At 34.1% G+C, this 21,807-nt stretch overlaps 1 protein-coding gene and 1 long non-coding RNA gene across 2 annotated transcripts; both read right to left on the bottom strand.

Annotated features, from left to right (window-relative positions):
* Window positions 1-399: 399 nt before the first annotated feature.
* On the bottom strand, window positions 400-1,659 carry LOC120173552. The gene is made up of 5 exons (XR_005521077.1): window positions 1,571-1,659; window positions 1,344-1,392; window positions 1,159-1,265; window positions 867-986; window positions 400-724 (listed from the first exon to the last, which is right to left on the bottom strand). It is a non-coding gene; the product is annotated as an uncharacterized LOC120173552 (long non-coding RNA).
* Window positions 1,660-15,507: 13,848 nt separating this feature from the next.
* Window positions 15,508-18,582, bottom strand: LOC120173560. The gene is made up of 6 exons (XM_039180683.1): window positions 18,452-18,582; window positions 17,974-18,046; window positions 16,854-16,904; window positions 16,247-16,354; window positions 15,983-16,174; window positions 15,508-15,903 (listed from the first exon to the last, which is right to left on the bottom strand). The coding sequence occupies exons 1-6, from the start codon at window positions 18,580-18,582 to the stop codon at window positions 15,508-15,510; spliced, it is 951 nt and encodes a 316-aa protein (XP_039036614.1).
* Window positions 18,583-21,807: the final 3,225 nt, after the last annotated feature.

Below are 21,807 nucleotides of genomic sequence, written 5' to 3' on the forward strand. Positions count from 1 at the left end.
AATAAAAGCAAACTGATAAAAAAAATATAATTAAAAGATTCGAAGATCAAATTAGTATTTTTGAAGTTTAATGATCAAAACAGAAAGGTGGCCCAAAGTTGAGTAACGAAATTTGGAGCTTAACCGTTTTTTTCTGAACTTTCTGATCGTGGGTGAAAAATGCCCAACGTTTTTTTCTTAACTTTCAGATCGTGGGTGGAAAATGCCCATTAAATTATATGAACCTTGAAACTAAAGAACAGCCTCCTAAAACTTAATAGTTCACTTTCAAATTTGGGTAAATGAGTTAAGTAAATCTTTACCATTAGCAACTACTGCTATACAATGTGATGTGGATTGAATTCGTTGCTCTGCTCTGCTTTCTGATATTAAAAGCATGCTGTTTTCCAAAACTTAAGATTTTGAAAGGTGGCTGGTCTTATCATCAAAAGGAAGAGAAACCGGAACCTCGAATCAAACGGTAGGACGGAGAAGACTGGAGCACCTAGGAGCCTCCACGTATTACCTGATTCACAGCTCCTAACCATGGAAGCTTGCTGTGGTGATAAGAACTGACAAACCCATTCGGGTAAAACCGACTCTTCCACCGTTCCTTTGGTGGAGCAATGCAACAATTTCGGCACCAATAGTTTCCCTTTGTTACTGATGCCAACGGATGCCTGGATGTAATCTTTCATTGATCGTTTAGCAACTCGTTCGTGTTTTCAGGCCTGAAAACCCTCACCTGCAACAGGAAAAGTCTGAAAGTAGAATCTAATCTCCATTGTATTTGTATTGACAGGAGATTTCATTGTTGGTTATTTTGTAACACACTCACAATGAGAATACTAGAAAAAATGGATGAGGGGCGAACGATGAGATCTTACCGCAGGTAAAGAATGCAACTCATAACTCAAAGCAAAATGAAGCAGAGGCTCGGGACGATCAATCATATACTTCTGCAGTTCAACAGAAGCCTTGAATTTCTTAAGCGCCAAAACCACAGCCTGAAAACGATTATAATTTTGAAGTTGTAGATGTCAGAGAATACTGTCAATGAAGACAGCAATACCAAAAAAAAAACCCCAGAAAAGGGAAACAAATCTCCTCTTTTGGATAAAAGAAAAACAAAGTTGGGAGGAGTTAGCAACAGTTGATAAATGGACCAATTATACATACAATTTGTGGTCGGTAAGTGGCCGGATCATCTTTAGAACAGTGCATTCTATGTCAGCCACACTCACTGAGAGTCCTCCAACGGTGTAGGCAGCCTGCACATTATCATGCTGAACCGTTATCACCAGTCCAAAGCAGCATTTAGGGGGAAGGGGAATAACCGGATAAGAAAAATTATGACGGTAAACCTTTTGCTAGTTTGATTTCATCTCTCGGAACTCCATATGCTAAATATGCCTGAGAAATAGAGATGACAGAAAAAAAAATCATACTCTAATTCAACTAAGACCTAAGTAGCATCCATTGATCTATTGAAATCCCGAGTTATTGTATGGTAGAGTGTATGTATATATCGTTTTTATATGCTCGAGAGAGGAAGTAGAATGCATAGATTGAAAAGGTAGAAGCACATTACATGCATAATCAAAGCATTATACAGGTTAATCCAAAATGCTAGTTTCTCACTGTAACTCATTTGAGATGGATCCACCATAGACAACTGCTCAACAAGTAATCCAAGCCTGTGAATGTGGTCGAGGATGACAATTCTGATTGCAGTGAGGGTGATATGCTCTCTATTTCAATGACTCAATTGACGGATGTTTGGATTCTTGATTCTGGATGTTCTTATCATATCACACCAATAGAGAATGGTTTTCGACATACAGGTCGGTTAATTCTAGTTCTGTTTATTTTGGTGATGATCGATGTTGCAATATTGTTGGTATTGGTGAGGTCAGAATTAAGATGTATGATGGCTCTGTTCGGACGTTGAGTGGTGTTCGGCATATCACAGATTTGAAGAAGAATTTGATTTCTTTGGGCACTTTGCACAAGAATGGTTTTATCCCTAAGGCTGATGAGGATAAGGAAACCATTCGGATTGTTAAAGGAGCTTTGACTATGATGAAAGGAAAGATGACTGCAGGGAATATTTACAGATTGTTAGGGAGTACTGTTGTAGGTGGAGTTCATTCTGTTGAGTCCTGTGATGATACGACCAAACTGTGGCATATGCATCTTGCTCATCTTAGTGAACGTGGTATGGCTGAATTACATAAAAGAAATCTGTTCCATGGTGTTAAAATTTGTAAGCTCGACTTTTGCAAATATTGTGTTCTTGGTAAACAGACTAAAGTCGTTTCAAGACTGCGAAGCACACAACTGAAGGGATTCTTGATTATGTGCATTCTGATGTTGGGGGCCTTCCACGACATCGCCTTTGGGTGGATCTAGGTATTATGTTACCTTTATTGACGATTTTTCACGGAAAGTTTGGGTGTATCTTTTGAAACAAAAGTCTGATGTTTTTGAGAAGTTCAAGTTGTGGAAAGTTGAGGTAGAAAACCAAACAGGATAAAAAATCAAGTGTTTGCGGTCTGACAATGGTACGGAGTACACAGATTCACAATTTCTACACTTTTGTAAGGAGTATGGGATTAAGAGGCATTTTACATATGGAAGACACCACAATAGAATGGTGTTGCGGAACGGATGAACATGTTGTTGAATGAAAGAGCCAGATGTTTGCGATTGAATGCGGGGCTTCTCAAACACTTCTGGACTGAGGCTGTTAACATGGCGTGTTATCTTATCAATAGATCGCCAAGGGCATCATTGGCTGGGAAAGTTGTAGAAGAGGTATGGACTGGTCATGATGTTACTTTTGATCACTTACGAATTTTTGGTTTTCCTGCTTATGTATATGTACCTACGATGAGAGATCCAAACTTGATGCAAAATCGAAGGAGTGTATTTTTCTGGGTTACAAGAAAGGTATCAAAGGATTCAAGTTCTGGATCCAGTTGCGAAGAAAATTGTGATCAGTAGAGATGTTTTTGATGAACAACCCATGTTGCAGCAGAAGAAAGACACGACAGTGGTGGATTTCGAGCAGTTTCTAGTTGAGAAAATAGAAACTTCTCAACCGACTTCTGGTGGTTCCGTTACAAATGATTTGTAGGATTACAGTCTCGCGAGAGACAGGGTGAGACGACTAATATAAAGCCTCCGAATAGATTGGGTTTTGAAGACTTGGTCTCTTTTGCACTTACTATTAGCAATAATGATCCAATTACTTTTCATGATGCAATTACTAGTCAGGATAACGATAAGTGGATGACTGTCATGGTTTAGGAGATGGAGTCTTTGAATCACAATCGTAATGGGAGTTAGTTCGCCTTCCTGAGGGTAAGAAGCCGATTGGTTGCAAATGGGTGTATAAGAAGAAACCATCAGTAACAGAAAAAGAAGGGGAGAAGTTCAAGGCTCGTTTAGTAGCAAAGGTTTTTTCACAGCAGAAAGGAGTTGATTATGATGAAATTTTTTCTCCTGTGGTCAGGTACACTTCAATCCGAACAGTACTTGCATTGGTGGCTAGTTGAGATTTGCATTTAGAGCAGATGAATGTAAAAACTGCCTTTTTCCATGGTGATTTAGAGGAGCATATCTACATGCGATAACCTGAAGGTTTCACTCAACCTGGAAACGAGCATTTAGTTTGCAGATTGAATAAATCTTTATATGGGTTGAAGCAGTCTCCGAGACAGTGGTACAAACGGTTGACTCCTATATGATCAAGATTGGGTACAAGCGATGTGAGTATGATTGTTGTGTCTATGTTAAGAGCCTTGATGATGGTTCTTTTATTTTTCAGTTACTGTACGTTGATGATATGTTAATTGCTGAGAAGAACATGTATGATGTTATCGGTTTGAAAACTTTATTGAGTCAAGAATTTGATATGAAAGATTTAGGTGCTGCAAAGAAAATTCTTGGAATAGAAATTTGCAGGGACAGAGACTCAAGGAAACTGTGGCTATCTCAATGGGGTTATGTTGAGAAGATGCTAGAAAGGTTTGCGATGAGCAGCGCAAAACCAGTTAGCACTCCATTGGCGAATCACTTTAAGCTCTCATCAGAACAGTGCCCTAAGACAGATAAGGAAGCTGAAGATATGACAAAGGTTTCGTATTCTAATGTTGTTGGCTGCTTGATGTATGCAATGGTATGTACTTGTCCTGATTTAGCTCCTGTTGTTAGTCAAGTTTGTAAGTACATGTCTAAACTTGGTAAGCAACATTGGGAAGCAGTCAAGTGGATCTTTCGGTACTTAAAGGGTACTGTGGGACATGAAATTGTCTTTGGTAGTCAACGGGATAATCCTTTAGTTGTAGAATATATGGATTCAGACTATACAGGTGACTTGGATAATAGAAGATCTATGACAGGGTATGACTTTACTCTTGGTGGAGGGCCTATTTGTTGGAAGTCTATTGTTCAATATGTTGTGGCACTATCTACAACTGAAGCTGAATACATGGCAGCAGTTGAAGCTGCAAAAGAAGCTTTATGGCTTACTGGTCTAGTGAAGGAGTTGGGTGTTCAGCAAGGTGGAGTTCATTTTCTTTACGACAATCAAAGTACTATTCACTTGGCTAAGAATCAGGTATATCGTGCTAGAACTAAGCATATTGATGTACGTTTTCACAAGATCAGAGAGTTGGTTGCATCTGGAGAGATTTTGTTTAAGAAGGAAATATTGATGAGAATGCCGCTGATATGTTCACCAAGCCAATTACGACAGACAAGTTCAAGCATTGCTTGGAGTTGTTGAATGTTTCGAGTTGTTAAAGAAGTAAGGTAACCCAACCCACATTGAATATCTCCTAAGGGGCAGGATATTCGCCAAGGTGGAGATTTATTAGGTATGACTCATAAATATACCGCTAAAGGGGCAGGATATTTTCTAGGTTTATCTATTATAGATAGAGATGTAACCTAAACTTATGTGACATTGAATAAAACTTCTAGCGCCGCCTAGACACCGAGGACGTAAGCACATTGTTGAACCTCGTTAAAATTCTTGTGTTCTTTCATTTTTCTTTACCCGATTCTTCAACAAGGATATAAAAACGAGTCTAACAATATGACATAAATAGTTGACCTAAATCTTTTTAGAGCCATAGCGGCATATTCAAGTTCTTTCTTCATAACAAACAACCACGAGACTTCAACTGCTTTGGTGTATGCCCTAATGTTACATGTCCAATCAACTTTGTCAGAGACTTCGTATGGATTGTATGCACCACCTCCCAGGGGACTGCTTACTAAGGAAGTTACGATGGGCGAGTCTGTCGACATCGTTTTTTGCCCGGGTGAGGAAAAGACCGATACCGACTCGGCGGTTTTCTCTTTGAAAATCGTTTCGAGATATGAGGAGTCACCACCAATCAGTTAAGGTGCGATTGGAACACCATAAAACCAATGATTTTAATAAAACATTTTATTTTTATCAAAATATAGAATTTTAGGGTATGCGAAAATCCAGAAATCAGGTTCGGGAGTCGGTTAGGCGTGGAAAGGATTAGCACCTCCACAAGCGCCACAAATTGGTACATAGTTGATTACGCTATATTTAAAATAGAAAATTTTGAGATTGATCTTTATTAAATTTAAAAATCATTAGGGATGCAGAGTTTGAAAGGGTATTCGTTTATTGAGACCGATAGCATTCGCTATGGAGCTTAAATACGGGAGATCAGTTATTGTGCCTAATAATTGAACATTGCCTTATTTTTAGAAAACATGATGCGGTTTTGAAAAGGATGTCGACTTATTTAGGGAATTACCAGTAGTCACCCTCTGAGCATGATCGCAGGAGATATACTATTAATTCCTTAATAAGTGAATAGTGCATTAGATTTATAAAAACTATGCGATCAAGTAAAATTTTATTTTTCCCAATTATACTAAAAATAAATTAAGGCTTTTTCTAACTTACGGTGACAAATTATGAAAATTAAAGAACCTAGGGGCTTAAATCTAAAAACGTAGACTCTAATATTAATCCTATTTTATTTTAATCGATTATTGAGTTGAATAACCAAAATGGTCCCTCGAGCTTTTCAGCGAGAGCTACTTCGAATTATCCCTAAATTAAAGAGACTAAATCAAAATCTAGCTAAAATTGGAGGCTCTATTTAACCTATTTAATTATGTCAATATTAAGAGTCTAATCTAAGTTCAGGGACTAAAAAGGTCAAGGTCTAAAAAATCGAGTTCTAAAAGATTTAAAAGCTAGGACCTAAATTAATAATTTCTAAAGTTAGGGGGCTAATTAAAATCTAATTATTACCTAAATTATTACACTAAAATTTTTAGAAAATATTAAGTATTAATTAATTTTAGAATCGAACAATAGATTCAAGTAATCAGGCGTATAATGCAAAAACTCGACTTGAATTGCTCCCAAATTAAACTAAAGTGTCGTCCTAATTTCTAAGTTTGATTTGAATATTAATCTAATTTAAAACTAAATCTAGAAATAAAGCTATAATATATAAAAACAATTAAAAAACTTAAATAAAATAATTAAAACAACAAATAAATAATAAAAAAACAAACAAAAACAACATAAAATAAAATAAATAAAGTAAACCTAAAATATGAGGACCTAATTGCATAAATATAAAATTACTAAACTAAAAGATAATAAACTAAACATATAATAGGGACTAAATTAAAACAAACCAAAATAAAAGGGCTAAATCGAAATAAAATAAAAACGACTAACATGCAAAAAAAGTTAGTAACAAAATCAGAAATAAACAGTGACCAAAATGTAAAAATTAAAATAATAGTAGTTAAATCAGAAACTAACAGTGACTAAATTAAAATAAAACAAAACAAAAATAAAAAATTGCAATAAATTAGAAATGAAAGGTCCAGTGACCAAAATGTAAAAACACAAAAAAGTTTGAGGGACTAAAATAGTGAATTTACCAAAAAATTAAAGCATGCACAACAAAAAGGTAAAACATCAGTTTTGGTCCCTGAAGTGACCAAACTACAAAAACACGCAAAGTTACCGGGGTTTAAAACGCAATTTACCCATGAACTTTGCCTATATATATTAAACATATGTTTTTTTTTCATTTGAACCAAGTTTCAGAAAAAAAGAAGAGAATCCCCTTCTTTCTTGCCAAAATCTGGCCGGTTCACTGTCGTCGCCATTCTCGCCATCCGGTCGCCTTACACGGTGGCCGAAAAACCCAAATCACCTCAAAAATTAAAAAAAAAATCCCCAAACCTAGATCTACCAACCTAAGCCCTCACCTGCGGCTAACAACTTCAAAAACCGACTTAAATCCGAAGGAGAAGGCTACGACTTTTCGGCTCCCCTCCGGACTCTGGCGATGTGTACGACTTGGGTATGATATCTCTACTCCTTTTTACTTTTTTTCATTTTATTTGCTGTTTAGCTGGGATTATTGGGTTCGAAATAATAAAAAAAATAAAAACATATTCGATGCATGTTTTAAAAAATGCCTATATTTTTCCTTCATTCAATTTAAAAAAAATATTACTTGTTATTTTCGGAACTGAAGAAAGAAAAAAGCTTTCTTTTTACCGAGATTAAGAACGAAATAGTAAACACAAATGGAAAAAAATAACTAAATAAGACCCAAAACCGATTCGAAATAAAATCAAAAGGAATACACCTTAGTGTTTGTTTATTGCTTTGAACAAAAATCGTTATAGTGTTTTTTGAAGGATTTTTGAACCCTTGTTACATATTAATTGTTGGGTTTTATACCCATTACACTGAAAATTAAATTATTATTCTCATGTTTTTCTCTTTTTGTTTCTGATGCAGGGTAGTGTGCGTGGGTAACTATTCCTCTGGTTGGTGCAGAGAGGGTTGGCCCTTGGTTGGGTGAAATGGGTGGTGGGTCGGGTCTTGGTCCAGATGGGTTTGGGCTTGAGACCCATTGGAAAATGGTATTCACATATGCCCCTCTTTGCTCATTGTTGTGAAACGGGAATGAAACAAAGATAAAATAGCGCCATTTTTCATCTTGGTCTTCTTGTCACGCTGCAAATTCTTCACAGGGAATGCCAATTCTTCTTGTTCTATGAAATTCATCGAGTCCTTGCTGCAAATGATGTCATCTTGGTTTGTTCTCTTGGCTGAGTCTCCATCTTCAGTTCTTCAAGCTACGAGTTCATCTCATCATGATTTTTCTACTAGAAATATTCGTCCCATTAGTGAGGCGTCGCTAATTCGAAGTGTCGTGAATCGAGCAAAGGAAATGTTGATCACTTAAGTGATGCATAATTTCTTTTAAGAAAAATAATCTCAAGTGAGATAAATCTTCTGTTTTGAGTGAAACTATCTCAAGCGAGATAAAATCTTCTGTTTCGAGTGAAACTATCTCAAGCGAGATAAAATCTTCTATTTCGAGCGAAACAATCTCAAGTGAGATAAAATCTTCTGTTTCAAGCGAAACAATCTCAAGCGAGATAAAAAATTTTGTTTCGATTGAAACTATCTCAAGCGAGATAAAAATATTATGTTTCGAATGAAACTATCTCAAGCGAGATAAAATCTTCTGTTTCGGGGAAACTATCTCAATCGAGATAAAATCTTTTGTTTCGAGGGAAACTATCTCAAGCGAGACAAAATTTTTTGTTTCGAGGGAAACTATTCAAGCGAGACAAAATCTTCTGTTTTGAGTGACACTATCTCAAGTGAGACAAAATCTTTTGTTTTGAAGAAAACTATCTCAAGCGAGACAAAATCTTCTGTTTCGAGAGAAACTATGTCAACCAAGATAAAATCTTCTGTTTTGAGGGAAACTATCTCAAGCGAGATAAAAAAATTTTGTTTCGAGGGAAACTATCTCAAGCGAGATAAAATCTTTATTTTAGGGAAACTATCTCAAGCGAGATAAAATCTTCTGTTTCGAGAGACCTATCTCAAGCGAGACAAAATCCTCTGTTTCGAATAAAACTATCTCAAGCGAGATAAAATCTTCTGTTTCAAAAGAAACTATCTCAAACGAGATAAAATCTTCTGTTTCGAGGGAAACTATTTCAAACGAGACAAAATCTTCTGTTTCGAGGGAAACTATCTCAAACGAGATAAAATCTTCTGTTTCGAGGGAAACTATCTCAAGAGAGATAAAATCTTCTATTTCGAGGGAAACTATCTCAAGAGAGATAAAATCTTATTTAAAACAATCTTGAGTTAAATGAAATGTCTTCTTTCGAGTAAAAACCGTCTCGAGAGAGACAAATCTTGTTCTAAGAAAAACAAACTCAAGTGAGATAAATCATCTGTATTAAATAAGAATGTCTCAAGCGAGACAAAATTTATTTTTAGCGAAAACTATCTCAAGTGAGATAAAATTTGTTTTTAAGAAAACTAATCTCAAGAGAGACGACCCTTTGTTTCGAGAGAAATAATCTCAAAGGCGATCGATAGACTTCTTGCTCCTGTATGTGGAGGAAAGGCCTTCAGAAGATTTGATCATTTACTTCAAGATGTTGAATCTCCAAAGATGCCCCAACATTAATCATTTCTTGCTTCAACACTGATTTTAAGCATAAGCTTTGTGTCTGAGAGCCACATGTCAACCACCAAGATCCACTCCAGAGAGATTGTCTTGTTTTCAAGAGTCTGAAAATATCAAAAAGTTTTGAAAAATGTTTAATCAAAGATTTTGAGAAAATATTGCCCCTTTCTAGGTTTCAATTGAGACAAATCATAAAACAAGAGTTCATTGGATATCAAAGAATTAATTACACTTTTAATACTTAAATAAATTGTAGCTATTTGACAAGTATCAAGATTATTGCTATCTTTGAGAAATGGTTAAGTAAAGAGGGGATAAAATGTCTCAGGTTGTTATTTTTGGTCAAAAGTTTGGTATTCCTATTTCTTTAATGTTCACTGATCTGATGTGGTAACTTGTATGCTTCTCTATTGGAAGTTTTTTCTGGCTCCCAGCTCTTATGATCACACTCGGGTTGTGTGATGCCTTATCAAGGGACAACAACTACATCGTCTTCATATTCGAGCCGCCTTTTCGGTTTTTCAACTCGAATTCTCCTTTAGTTTCAAGACGTTATTCAGAGTTTATGTCTTGAACCCCCCTTTGTTATTTTTTTCTCTATCATGCATTAAATATTTTAGAATACCTTTTTTGTAACTAAAAGATTAATCCTGATGCGCGGGATGAAATTTGAAGATAGTCTCTTCTGTTTAGAAATCTATGTATGATTAAAAGGGACTTTTAAGGTACATAACGTAGGCTATGGTTCATGGTTATGAAAGAAATTGATAAAAAGGCCCAAAATAAGTGTTTAAGGGTTATCGAACCAAGGATCAATTCATTCTGATGCATTCAATCTTGTCTTACTCGATTTGAATCTGCTCATATGAGTGTTATTTTCTCTGGATGCTCCATGACCTTTTGGTGAATTGATTCTGAAATGATTGTGCTTGATCAATCTCATGGTTTGAAGCTTGATGCGTCATTTGAGTCGAGGGACTCTTTGCATGTGCTTCTTGCCTTTTTCTTTGCTTTTTTTTTATTTTTTCTCTTTGTTTTTTCTATGTTTTTTTCTCTTTTCTTTTTCTCTTTTCTTTTTTCTTTGCTTTTCTGTTTTTTTTCTTTGATTTGATCTTCGCACTTTTCATTTGGTTCACATTTTGGTATCTCATTTGGATTGATGGTTGTCACTCATGCGAGCAAATTTCCTCAACCTTGCCCCCCAGTGTGGAGGGTGATCATTGGTTAGGGTTGAATAAGAAGAAAACATAATTTAGGCTCAAAGGGGACACAAGGATATATTTTTTCCTTTTGCGAAGGGATAAAGAAAGAAAGCCATTCATCAATTCATACACAGAAGTCCTTGCATAAGAGGTATCCCCAGGGGGATTGATTTTCAGGATTCATTTTATTCACATGAAAACAATGTAATTAATTCATGATAAAATTATTTTGAATTAATTTTTTCTACTTATTGCTTCCAGCATGCCTCAATTGTACAAGCTCAATTTTAGAAAATTGATGCGAGATGTCCCACGTTGTCTTCTCAGAAGAAGGTTTACGTTCAAGTGAACATCTTGTACTCAATGTCTTTAGGTTTTATTGGTAAAAATGTTGGTTTCGCGTCTAAGAAGACGATAATTTGACTTTATTGGCTCAAAGAAAGGTAAGAGTATGATTTTTGTCTTGAAAAAGATAAAAGTAATGTTTCAAAGTCTCAAAAAGATTGAATGTCAAATTTTGGTTCTTTGGTAATGACCATGAATTATTTAGGGTAAAGAATTAAGAGATTTTATTTTTGGGGTTTTAGACAGGATAAGAAAGGTCTAATCTTGCCATATGTCAAAAATCTATAATTCTTGAAGAATTAAGAGAATTCGTAATTCATTTGATATTCAAAGAACTAAAGATTAAAACTCGTTTAATTATTCAACCTTAGAAGGTAGCATAAGTTCAATCATTAAAAGATTAATCAAATATGAAAGACAGAACAAAAACGATTTCAAACGAAACAATGCTCTCAGTGCAAATGGTAGATGCATTGCCTCTATCATTCTTCGATTATCTATGCCTATGAATACATCAGGTTCTGGATCTTGCGCTTAAGTGCCCCACAATTCTCAATTAGGTGCCTTGATCTTCAGATGGAGCTAACATCACGTCCATAGCTTTCAATTATTTTTTGGTACTAAAGGTGTGACTTCATCTTATCTAAAAAAATTTATTACAAAACTCTCCGTGAGTTACTCTCAGAATCCATGATTAGTGCACATGTTGAGATACAATATATATACCATGTAATGCACAATGTGTATATATTTATGCGAAGATGCACATGAAAATACAAAGATGTAAAAATGGGAGTGCAAAATGCGAGATGCAAAAAGGAATTAATCTCAAAATAACTGTTCCTAGAAAAATTCTTGAAAAACCGACAATGTCTCGGTACACTGGGGAAGTGAAGATCTGGTCCATCTGTAAGTTGCCTAGCTCCTGCGAGCATCTGGGTACTGCATCATATTCAAAGCTTCTACCTCGTCTCCTACTTTCAGAAGTCTTTTGAGTGGTTCGTGATCTTCAACTGTTGGCTTCGGCGTCGAATTGTCTCGAGTCCAACTTGTTACCTCAGCAGGCAGATGTCTGATCATCTCCTTAGTAGGTAGACTCCCTCTCGATGCTACTCGATCTACGTAGAGCATCTTTGAATTTCTACCGATCCCAGCGAAAGGCATTGTTGTGGCATTGTTTTTCAAGAACCTTCTAAATGATAAGTTTTTTAGGGATCAATACCTTTGAATGATATGTCATGTTTATGAAAAAATGCAATAAGAACAGACAAAAGGAAACCAATGTTAGTAGAAACAAGACAGAAAGAATCAAGTTAGTTGAAATAATTAGTCAAAGAAATATAATATTAGAAAAAATAATTAAATATGACTCACAACTGAGACTGAAAAGCAAAACATACAAAGAAAATTGACAGTCCTAACCGCATGCGTTCTAGTTCTCCTAGGCTATCCACATGGCTCTAGCGGGGTAGGCTTACTAAATTCTCTATCTGAGGCTGGGTTCTAGCAAATGGTTCCCAAGCCATCTTTACAACCTGCTAAGGTTGCCCCCGATTCTGGCCCATTGTAGACTTGCGAATCGGTTTCATCTTAAGGGATTACACCACTAAAAGCGTACATCAAATCTGATATTCGGATAGGCAACTTAGGGTGCTTTCCAGAGATACTTTATCAGACCCACACAAGGAAGTCCAATGCTCCTCGTAAGGTGTGACATTTCTCTCTACATAGGTAAATCGGGTTAGAGCTCGGGTTTAGAGCTATGATATGCAACATTCCTAAATATTCACCGATGTTTAAGCATTAGCAGAGAGAAATCTGTTTTTTCTTTTTGAAATAACATAATGAACTATAAATTAAATAAGATCGAACTCGTAATTTACAAATTAATAAATATAGGGTAACCAACTCGTGGCTCGACTATCAATTTGTTTAAAAAATAAAAGTCCTCAACAGAGTCGCCAAGTTGTCGACACTGTTTTTCGCCTGAGAGGGGAAAAGGCCGATACCGACTTAGGGGTTTTCTCTTTGAAAATCGTTTCGAAATATGAGGAGTCGCCAGTTAAGGTGCAATTGGAACACCATAAAAATCGGGTGATTTTAATAAAATATTTTATTTTTATCAAAATAATGAGTTTTGGGGTCTACAAAAATCTAGAAATCAATTCGAGAGTCGGTTACGCGTGGGGAAGGATTAGCACCCCCACAAGCGCCTAAAAATTGGTATCTAGTTGATAACCCTATATTTAAAATAAAAATTTTTGAGTTTGATCTTTTTTTAATTTAAAAATCATTAGGGATGCAGAGATTGAAAGAGTATTCGTTTATTGAGACCGATAGCATTCTCCCCCGAGCGTAAATGCGGGAGATAAGCTATTGTGCCTAATAACCGAACATTGTCTTATTTTTAGAAAATATGATGCGGTTTTGAAATGTATGTCAACTTATTTAGGGAATTACCAGTAGTCACCCCTGAGCATGATCGCTAGAGATATACTATTAATTCCTTAATAAGTGAATAGTGCCTTAGATTTATAAAAACTATGCGATCAAGCAAAATTTTATTTATCCTAATTATACAAAAAATAAATTAAGACTTTTTCTAACTTACGGTGACAAATTATGAAAATTAAAGAACCTAGGGGCTTAAATCTAAAACATAGACCCTAAAATTAATCCTATTTTATTTTAATCGATTATTAAGTCGAATAACCGAAATGGTCCCTCGAGCTTTTAAGCGAGAGCCACTTCGAATTATCCCTAAATTAAAGAGACTAAATCAAAATCTAGCTAAAAATGGAGGCTCTATTTAACCTATTTAATTATGTTAATATGAAGAGTCTAATCTAAGTTCAGGGACTAAAAAGGTCAAGGTCTAAAATACCGAGTTCTAAAAGATTTAAAAGTTAGGACCTAAATTAATAATTTCTAAAGTTAGGGGCTAATTAAAATCTAATTATTACCTAAATTATTACACTAAAACTTTTAGAAAATATTAATTATTAGTTAATTTTAGAATCGAACAATCGATTCGAGTAATCGGGCATAAATGCGAAAACTCGACTTGAATTGCTCCCTAATTAAACTAAAGTATTGTCCTAATTTCTAAGTTTGATTTGAATATTAATCTAATTTAAAACTAAATCTAGAAATAAAACTATAATATATAAAAACAATTAATAAACTTAAATAAAATAATTAAAACAACAAATAAATAATAAAAAAAATACAACATAAAATAAATAAAATAAACCTAAAATATGAGGACTTAATTGCGTAAATATAAAATTACTAAACTAAAAGATAATAAACTAAACATGCAATAGGACTAAATTAAAACAAACCAAAATATAAGGGCTAAATCAAAATAAAATAAAATAGAAACGACTAACATGCAAAAAATAAAAATTAGTAACTAAATCAGAAATAAACAGTGACCAAAATGCAAAAAATAAAATAACAGTAGCTAAATTAGAAACTAACAGTGACTAAATTAAAATAAAACAAAACAGAAATAAAAATTACAATAAATTAGAAAAGAAATGTCCAGTGACCAAAATATAAAAAAACAGTAAAGTTTGAGGGAATAAAATAGTAAATTTATCAAAAAATTAAAACATGCACATTAAAAAGGTAAAATATCAGTTTTGGTCCCCGAAGGATCGAACTATAAAAACACGAAAAAGTTACAAGGGTTTAAAACACAATTTACCCCTGAACTTTGCCTATATATATTAATCATATGTTTTTTTTTTATTTAAACCAACTTTCAGAAGAAAAAAATGAGAGAGAATCCCCTTCTCTCTCGCCCAAATCCGGCCGGCCGCCTTACATGGTGGCCAGAAAACCAAATCGCCTAAAAAATTCAAAAAAAAATCCCCAAGCCCATATCTACCAAACTAAGCCCACACTTGGGGTTAACAACGCCGAAATCCAACTTAAATCCGAAAGAGAAGGCCACGCTTTTGACTCCCCTCTGGATTCCGACGACGTGTACGACTTGGGTATGATCTCTCTACCCCTTTTTACTTTTTTTTTCGTTTTATTTGCTGGCTAGCTAGGATTATTGGATTTGAAATAAAAAAATAAATAAAAACATATTCGATGCACGTTTTAAAAAAGGCCTCTGTTTTTCCTTCATTCGATTTAAAAAAAATATTGCTTGTTATTTTTGGAACTGAAGAAAGAAAAACAAAAAAACTTTCTTTTTTACCGAGATTAAGAACGAAACAGTAAACACGAATGGAAAAAATAACTAAATAAGATCCAAAAACGATTCGAAATAAAATCAAAAGGAATAACCCTGTTTATTGCTTTGAACAAAAATGGTTATAGTATTTTTTTTGAAGGATTTTTCAGACCCTTATTACAGATTAATTGTTGGGTTTTAAAACCCATTACACCGGAAATGAAATGATTACTCTTTTGTTTATTTCTCTTTGTTTCTAATGCAGGGTAGCGCGTGGGTAACTATTCTTTTGGTTGGTACAGATAGGGGTGGCCCTCGGTTGGGTGAAACGGTCGGTGGGTCGGGTCTTTGTCCGGGTCGGGTTTGGGCTTGAGACCCATTGGAAAATGGTGCTCACATAGTCCAAGGAAGATGCCAAAAAATGGGCAAGGGGGCAGTGAGGTGAAGCAGAAGACGCTGACGAAGAAGAGAGCTTGGATGAATCTGCTAAGAAAATGAAAATATCTCTCAAACGCAGGACCATTTCTTCCGATAGCTGATTGGGGTGATTCCAAAGGTTCTCCACGATATAGTTGTTATCTACTAAAGCCTCTGGCAAAAGCATATCATCCGTGTTTTCTTCTGCTTCCTCTTCATTGCAAATCCTGGCAATCTGAGACAAATAGATTGTTAGTCGGCTCTTGCTTTACCTCTGTCGAATAAAAGAAATAATAGGATATAGGTGACAGTACTGGTTCGGTTAAGTAACCCAGAAAGGTATCAAAAAGTGATGTTGAGTGACACGGCAAATGCTTCAAATGGTACTCAGAAAGATGTCGCTCGTTCCTCTCCTGACTAAGTTGATATTGTAAATAAACAAATTCCTGCTCGAGCTTTGATACAGTAATCTCGAGAACAGCCATGCTATCTAAAAGCTCCTGTGCCTGAAAGCCGAATTTAGGAGATTAAGAGAAGAACATAAAAATAGAAGAGAAATCCCACACAGGGAAACTGACCTTATCCGGAAGCTTTCCCAGAGAAGACGAACCACAGTGTTCGACGGCACTTGCTAGAGCTAAGTGCAAATGGGTCTCTTCCTGCAACTGCTGCTGCAACTTTTTAACCTGTAGTACCAAGCGGCAGCATGTTGCATGAAAAAGAGATATAAAATTTTCAAAACATGTACGCCATGATCATGGCACATTTAACCATTGATTAGAACTACTGTTATTCTCTATATATCGTATTTCTTCTCCTCAACCAAGTCTAATTTGATGCTAATACTTCTTGGCTTCCTCGTGGAATAAATCAAATTATCTTGCCTCGGGTGTTAGTAAAAAGAGCCAAGGAAAATGCTCGAGAATACACCAATCATTGCATATCCCATGTTTCCTAATACACGTCTCTGACAAGCACAAATCGAAGAAATCGGAAATGTCAAAAGGAAAATGAACTTCACAACAATGACTGGAGTTTTTATGTATCAAAGAACAATGTAGAATACATCATTTAAGTTCAAATAACTAAAAAACAGACATGAATCCAAAACATAACATGCAATCTGCATAAACTGATTCCGAAATCGAAAGGGAATATTTAGAGAGACAAATAGGATCATCTTACTTCTTCCTCAAGCTGGTATCTATAATTACACATCTGGGGCTTAGCAGCATCCTGGTAAAAACGATGATTTCAGAATCCAAAACTCAGTCAAAAGTAACAAATTCCATGAACAAATCATTAGTGTTGGAACCGTCTTTCGGGTGGGCCGGAATCGGGCTTCGACTTAGGAAAATGAATTAAGAGTCGCCACCGATCTTTTATTTTAAAACAAATGGATAGATCGGATACCTTATTTCTTACCTGATCTGCGTCTTACCAGTGATATGTTGGATTCGGGAATCGGTTACAGTCAAGAAGGGTTAGCACACTTGAACTGTCCTTTCGGTACTACGTAATTTCCAGTTGTCATTAAGTAAGAAAATTGTAAGTTTAAATTTAAAGGTAAAAATACGATCCAAGTTGCTTACCTTTGATTGATTGAAAATGTACCCTTTAAAAGTCAAAATATGTATTAGATAGGGAAGAAACGAAAATAAATAATAAAGGAAGTAAAAACGAAAAAAATAATGAAAAAATACGAAAAACAATATTAAAAAATAATAAAAATAAAAATAACAATAATAAAAAATAGTAATATAATATAAATAAATAGAAAACTAAAAAATAAAGAGATATAGAAAATTAAAATAGAAAATATAATTAAATACGTATATATATATATATATAATATAGATGATAAAATATATATAGTAATAAAACGTAATATATAAGAAAAATAAAAAAATAATAAAAAAATATAAGGAATAATAATAATATTAACATTTAAAAAATAATAATGGTTAAAGTAATAAATAAATAAATAGGAATAAATAAATAAAAATAGTAAAATAATCGTATGGGGCCAAATCGAAAGAAAAACGAATCAGGGGGCCAATTTCAAAACAAATAGGGAATTAAAACTGATTTAGGGCTAAAATGGAGGCTTAAAAACAGTCGGGGGGCCAAATAATAATTACCCCATTTTGTTTTGAAAACACGCTGGTCAGGCGATCGGGGCGGGTCGACACGCTGATCCTATTCCGGGAAAGCGGGTCGCTATAAAAGCCATTGATTTGGCTTAATTTGTCATTTCCTCTTCCAAAACCGAGAGAGCCCCCCCTTGTTCATGTTTTCCTCTCACATGTTCATCATCTGGGATGAACGCTGCCGTGGGGTTCATGTGAACCCAGAAATCGACCATCGCGCCGCCTCGCCTGCCATCGGTGGCAAATTTAATTTTTGATTTTTAGAAACCTTTTTTCTTCCTTTCTTAAAAAAACCAAAACAAGTTTGTTCAAACCGAGCCTCGGGGCTAGATCTAAAACGAAAAGTTTCGAAAGACCCCCTTATTTCATTGGCGTTTTAGGTACTCAAATCGGAAAAAGCAAGCATGCATGAATGATGAAGCCAATAAGGTAAAAATTTCCACCTTTTTATTTCCTTCAAAAACGTTACAAATGCACCGAGTGGTTCGGTCTTCCTCTGGTATGTTTCATGTGTTATTTTCAAGTATATTTGTGCGTAAAATTCATGCCTAATGGGTTTGATTACATCAACATTTATAGTATAAATCTATGCTATTTTTAGACTTATTTTGAGTCCTAATAGAACTCTAATACCCTTGTTTGTTGGTGATGGATGAGTCATGCGAGATCCTTGCGCCTGAGAACTCGGGCTGTTGTTGATGCCGTGAAAACCGGTGGCGTGGGGTTGACTCCATGCGGCGTAGAGAAGAGCAGGGAGCATGCATCGCTGGTGAGAAGCTGCTAGGGTTTGGGAACCCTAGCTGATTGTGTTGGGTCTAGGTATTGGGTCCGCGTGGTGGGCTGCACTCCAGCAGATCTTGGGCTTCAACAGATTGTACTTGGGCCTGTACAAAAGAAATAAAATGTAAATAAACACATATATATATATATATATATATATATATATATATAATATATTATATATATATATATATATATATATATATATATATATATATGTTATAATTTGTGTGGGCGAAATTAAGTGTCGTCAGCTGCCCCTCTTTGCTTATTATCATGTAACGAAAATAGAGCAAAGATTATAAGACACAAATTTCGTCCATATCGAATGTCCTCTGTCGTAGAGTTGAAATATGATATGAAGACTGATTTGTAAATTTGGATTGAATCCCAAAATGACTCCCTCGTTGTGAGATTGAGTTGAAACTGGAAAATTCTAAGCACGAAATCCTTCGTCGCGAAGTTGAAATCGAACTCAGAGTATTAGGAAGTAGTTCCTGGACTCCACCACGTGGTTGATGCGGCATCGAGCTGAATAGAATCGAACTCATCAGTTTTGATAGATAACCCTTCTTGCCTTGAGCTATGCTGTAAATTTGATTTGCCTCTGATTTAAATGACATGATTCAGATGATGCTTCAAGAGAAGTTATCTCAAAAGAGACAAAATTCGTTTCAAGGGAAACGATCTCAAAGATTTTGTTGTTTCATGAGAAACGGTCTCAAGGTTAACAAAATTTTATTTTAAGGGAAATAAATTCAAAGATTTTGTGTTTCAAGAGAAACTGTCTCGAGAGAGACGAAATTTGTTTAAAGGAAAACAGATTAAAAGATTTTGTTTCAAGGGAAACTTTCTTAATAGAGGCAAAATTTGTTTCAAGGGAAATAGATTCAAAGATTTTGTTTCATGGGAAACTGTCTCAAGAGAGAAAAATTTTAAGAGAAAATGTCTCAAGAGATACAAAATTTGTTTTAAAAGAAACTGTCTCAAGGGAAACGAAATTTGTTTTAAAAGAAACTGTCTCAAGGGAGATGAAATTTGTTTCAAGGAAAACAAATTCAAAGATTTTGTTTCAAGGGAAACTGTCTCAAGAGAGACAAAATTTTGTTTCAAGTTGGGTCAATCTTTTTGTGAAGTTAAAATCGTGTATGGCCCCTCCGTCGTGAAGTTGCGTTGTTTCGAGGCCAATATCCTTCGCTGTGAAGTTGAAATTGACTCTGAAACTGGGAAGTTTGTTGACAGGCACTCCTTCTTTGAGTTTGATATCTTTCGTCGTGAAGTTGAAATCCAATCTAGAGATGGATGCTGCTTGTGTGCACGATTCCTTTCGTCGTGAAGTTGAAACCGCGGGTGGTGAAAGACAAATTACCAAAAAGAAGAAAGGAATAGTGTTTTATTAAAAAAATTAATGGGATAAAGACTTAATTTTTTTAAGTAGGATTTGGAGTTCAAATTGTGACGATTGTAAATAAAATTAATTAAATTAAAAAGATTACTTTCTACATAACTTAATTTAAATTACTCGACAATAAATTTAAAGTCAGTAATTATTTTTTTTAAAAAGGATTGTGATAAAAACAATATATGGTGTGAAGTTCATAAATGTTAAAAATTTATTTAAATGAGAATGATGTGTTAGGGCACTTGGTCTAGTATGATTCTTGCTTTGCTTTGAGTGAGAGGTCCCAATATCTATCCTCGGAACGCTCCGTTTTTAACTTATTCCGTTTCTTTTTTTAATCACGAAATTTGTATTTTACGGGAAAATATAGTAATTTGATAATAGCCGAACCGTCAAGCAAGAGCTTTTCTGTGAAAATAGATCATAAACATGCAAGCATTTTACAGATGATCGAATCCCAAAAGTTACCACTGCAAATTGGATTAATTAGTATGGGATTGTTCGAATATTTAAAAATATAATATCAATAAATATTTGATAAGAAAAAATTATTAGAATTGATTCGACGCAATTAATCACGTAACTTATAGAAAAATATAGTTTTTTTCTTATATTTTTTACTCATGTGATAATGTAGATTATAATATAAAAATAATCCTATCCCAAGAGTGATATACATGAAAAATATAATTATTTTAATCTTGTGATATAAACAGAATATTGCTCTGGATAAAAAATAATTTCAGTAAGCTAAACTATGTTAATATTGTATTTATCTATTACTAGTAAAAAATCAAATTGAATTGATTTTATAAGTATTTTAGTTATTGTTGTAATCGATATTATAATTCGAGTCGAAACAATTTTGTAAACAATGGTCTCTAATATGAATTATTTTTACTTTAATCATGTAATTATTACATGTCTAATGTCATTTCAATTTATTTATACAAAGAAATTCTATTTGATTCATTGGATTTAAGAGTATTTCTTTTCGAATTCAAATAGTAGAGAGGCCAAGAAAAAAGTAGATAATTTATCTCAAATTTTCAAATAATAAGATGATAAAGATTATAGAATAGAAAAAGATAAAAAAAAATTAATTTTTTCTCAGTTTTAAGAAAAATAAAACTAAAAAAATGAGAGAAAAATATTATTTTTATTGATGGTTGATAAGAGTCGAACGATAATAGAAAATAACTCCTATCACCAGAAAGAGAAAGGTTGAAATTTTAGGAAAGTTCTATAAATAAAAAGTGTCTCAACACAATATTTTGGTGGTGACGTTAGAAACTTAGGATTTGTTTGGTAATACTTTCAAAAAACACTTATAGCTAAAAAGTCCGTTTGATTGTAAAATCAATGTCAAACGGGAAAAAATGGAAAAACTACGATGGAAAAGTGGTTTCAAACCAACCACAAAGTTAGGATTTCTAATTTTTTTTATTTTCAACTTTGCGTTTGAAATCAAATTATAATTTTAACCTTGCTAATGCATGAACTACACTCAATTATGTAATTATATTTTATTTTAATAATTCAATACTAACACCCCTAAAAATAATTTATTACTTTTAATAAATTATTTTAATTATTTAAAAATAAATAAAATTCATGATTTATATATTAAAATATTAATAATGAGTTATATAAAATATATTTACTTGTATCTTTTATATTTTTACTCTAGTAATGGATATAATTCATATATAATAATATTTTTTGATTTTTATAGTTTAAATTAATATGATTTATATATAAGTGTAAATATAATTTAAATTTAAATTTTTAATTTACAACATAATCT

The sequence above is a fragment of the Hibiscus syriacus genome, unplaced genomic scaffold, assembly GCF_006381635.1.
Source record: "Hibiscus syriacus cultivar Baekdansim isolate YM2019G1 unplaced genomic scaffold, ASM638163v2 tig00111957_pilon, whole genome shotgun sequence".
Lineage (NCBI taxonomy): Eukaryota > Viridiplantae > Streptophyta > Magnoliopsida > Malvales > Malvaceae > Hibiscus > Hibiscus syriacus.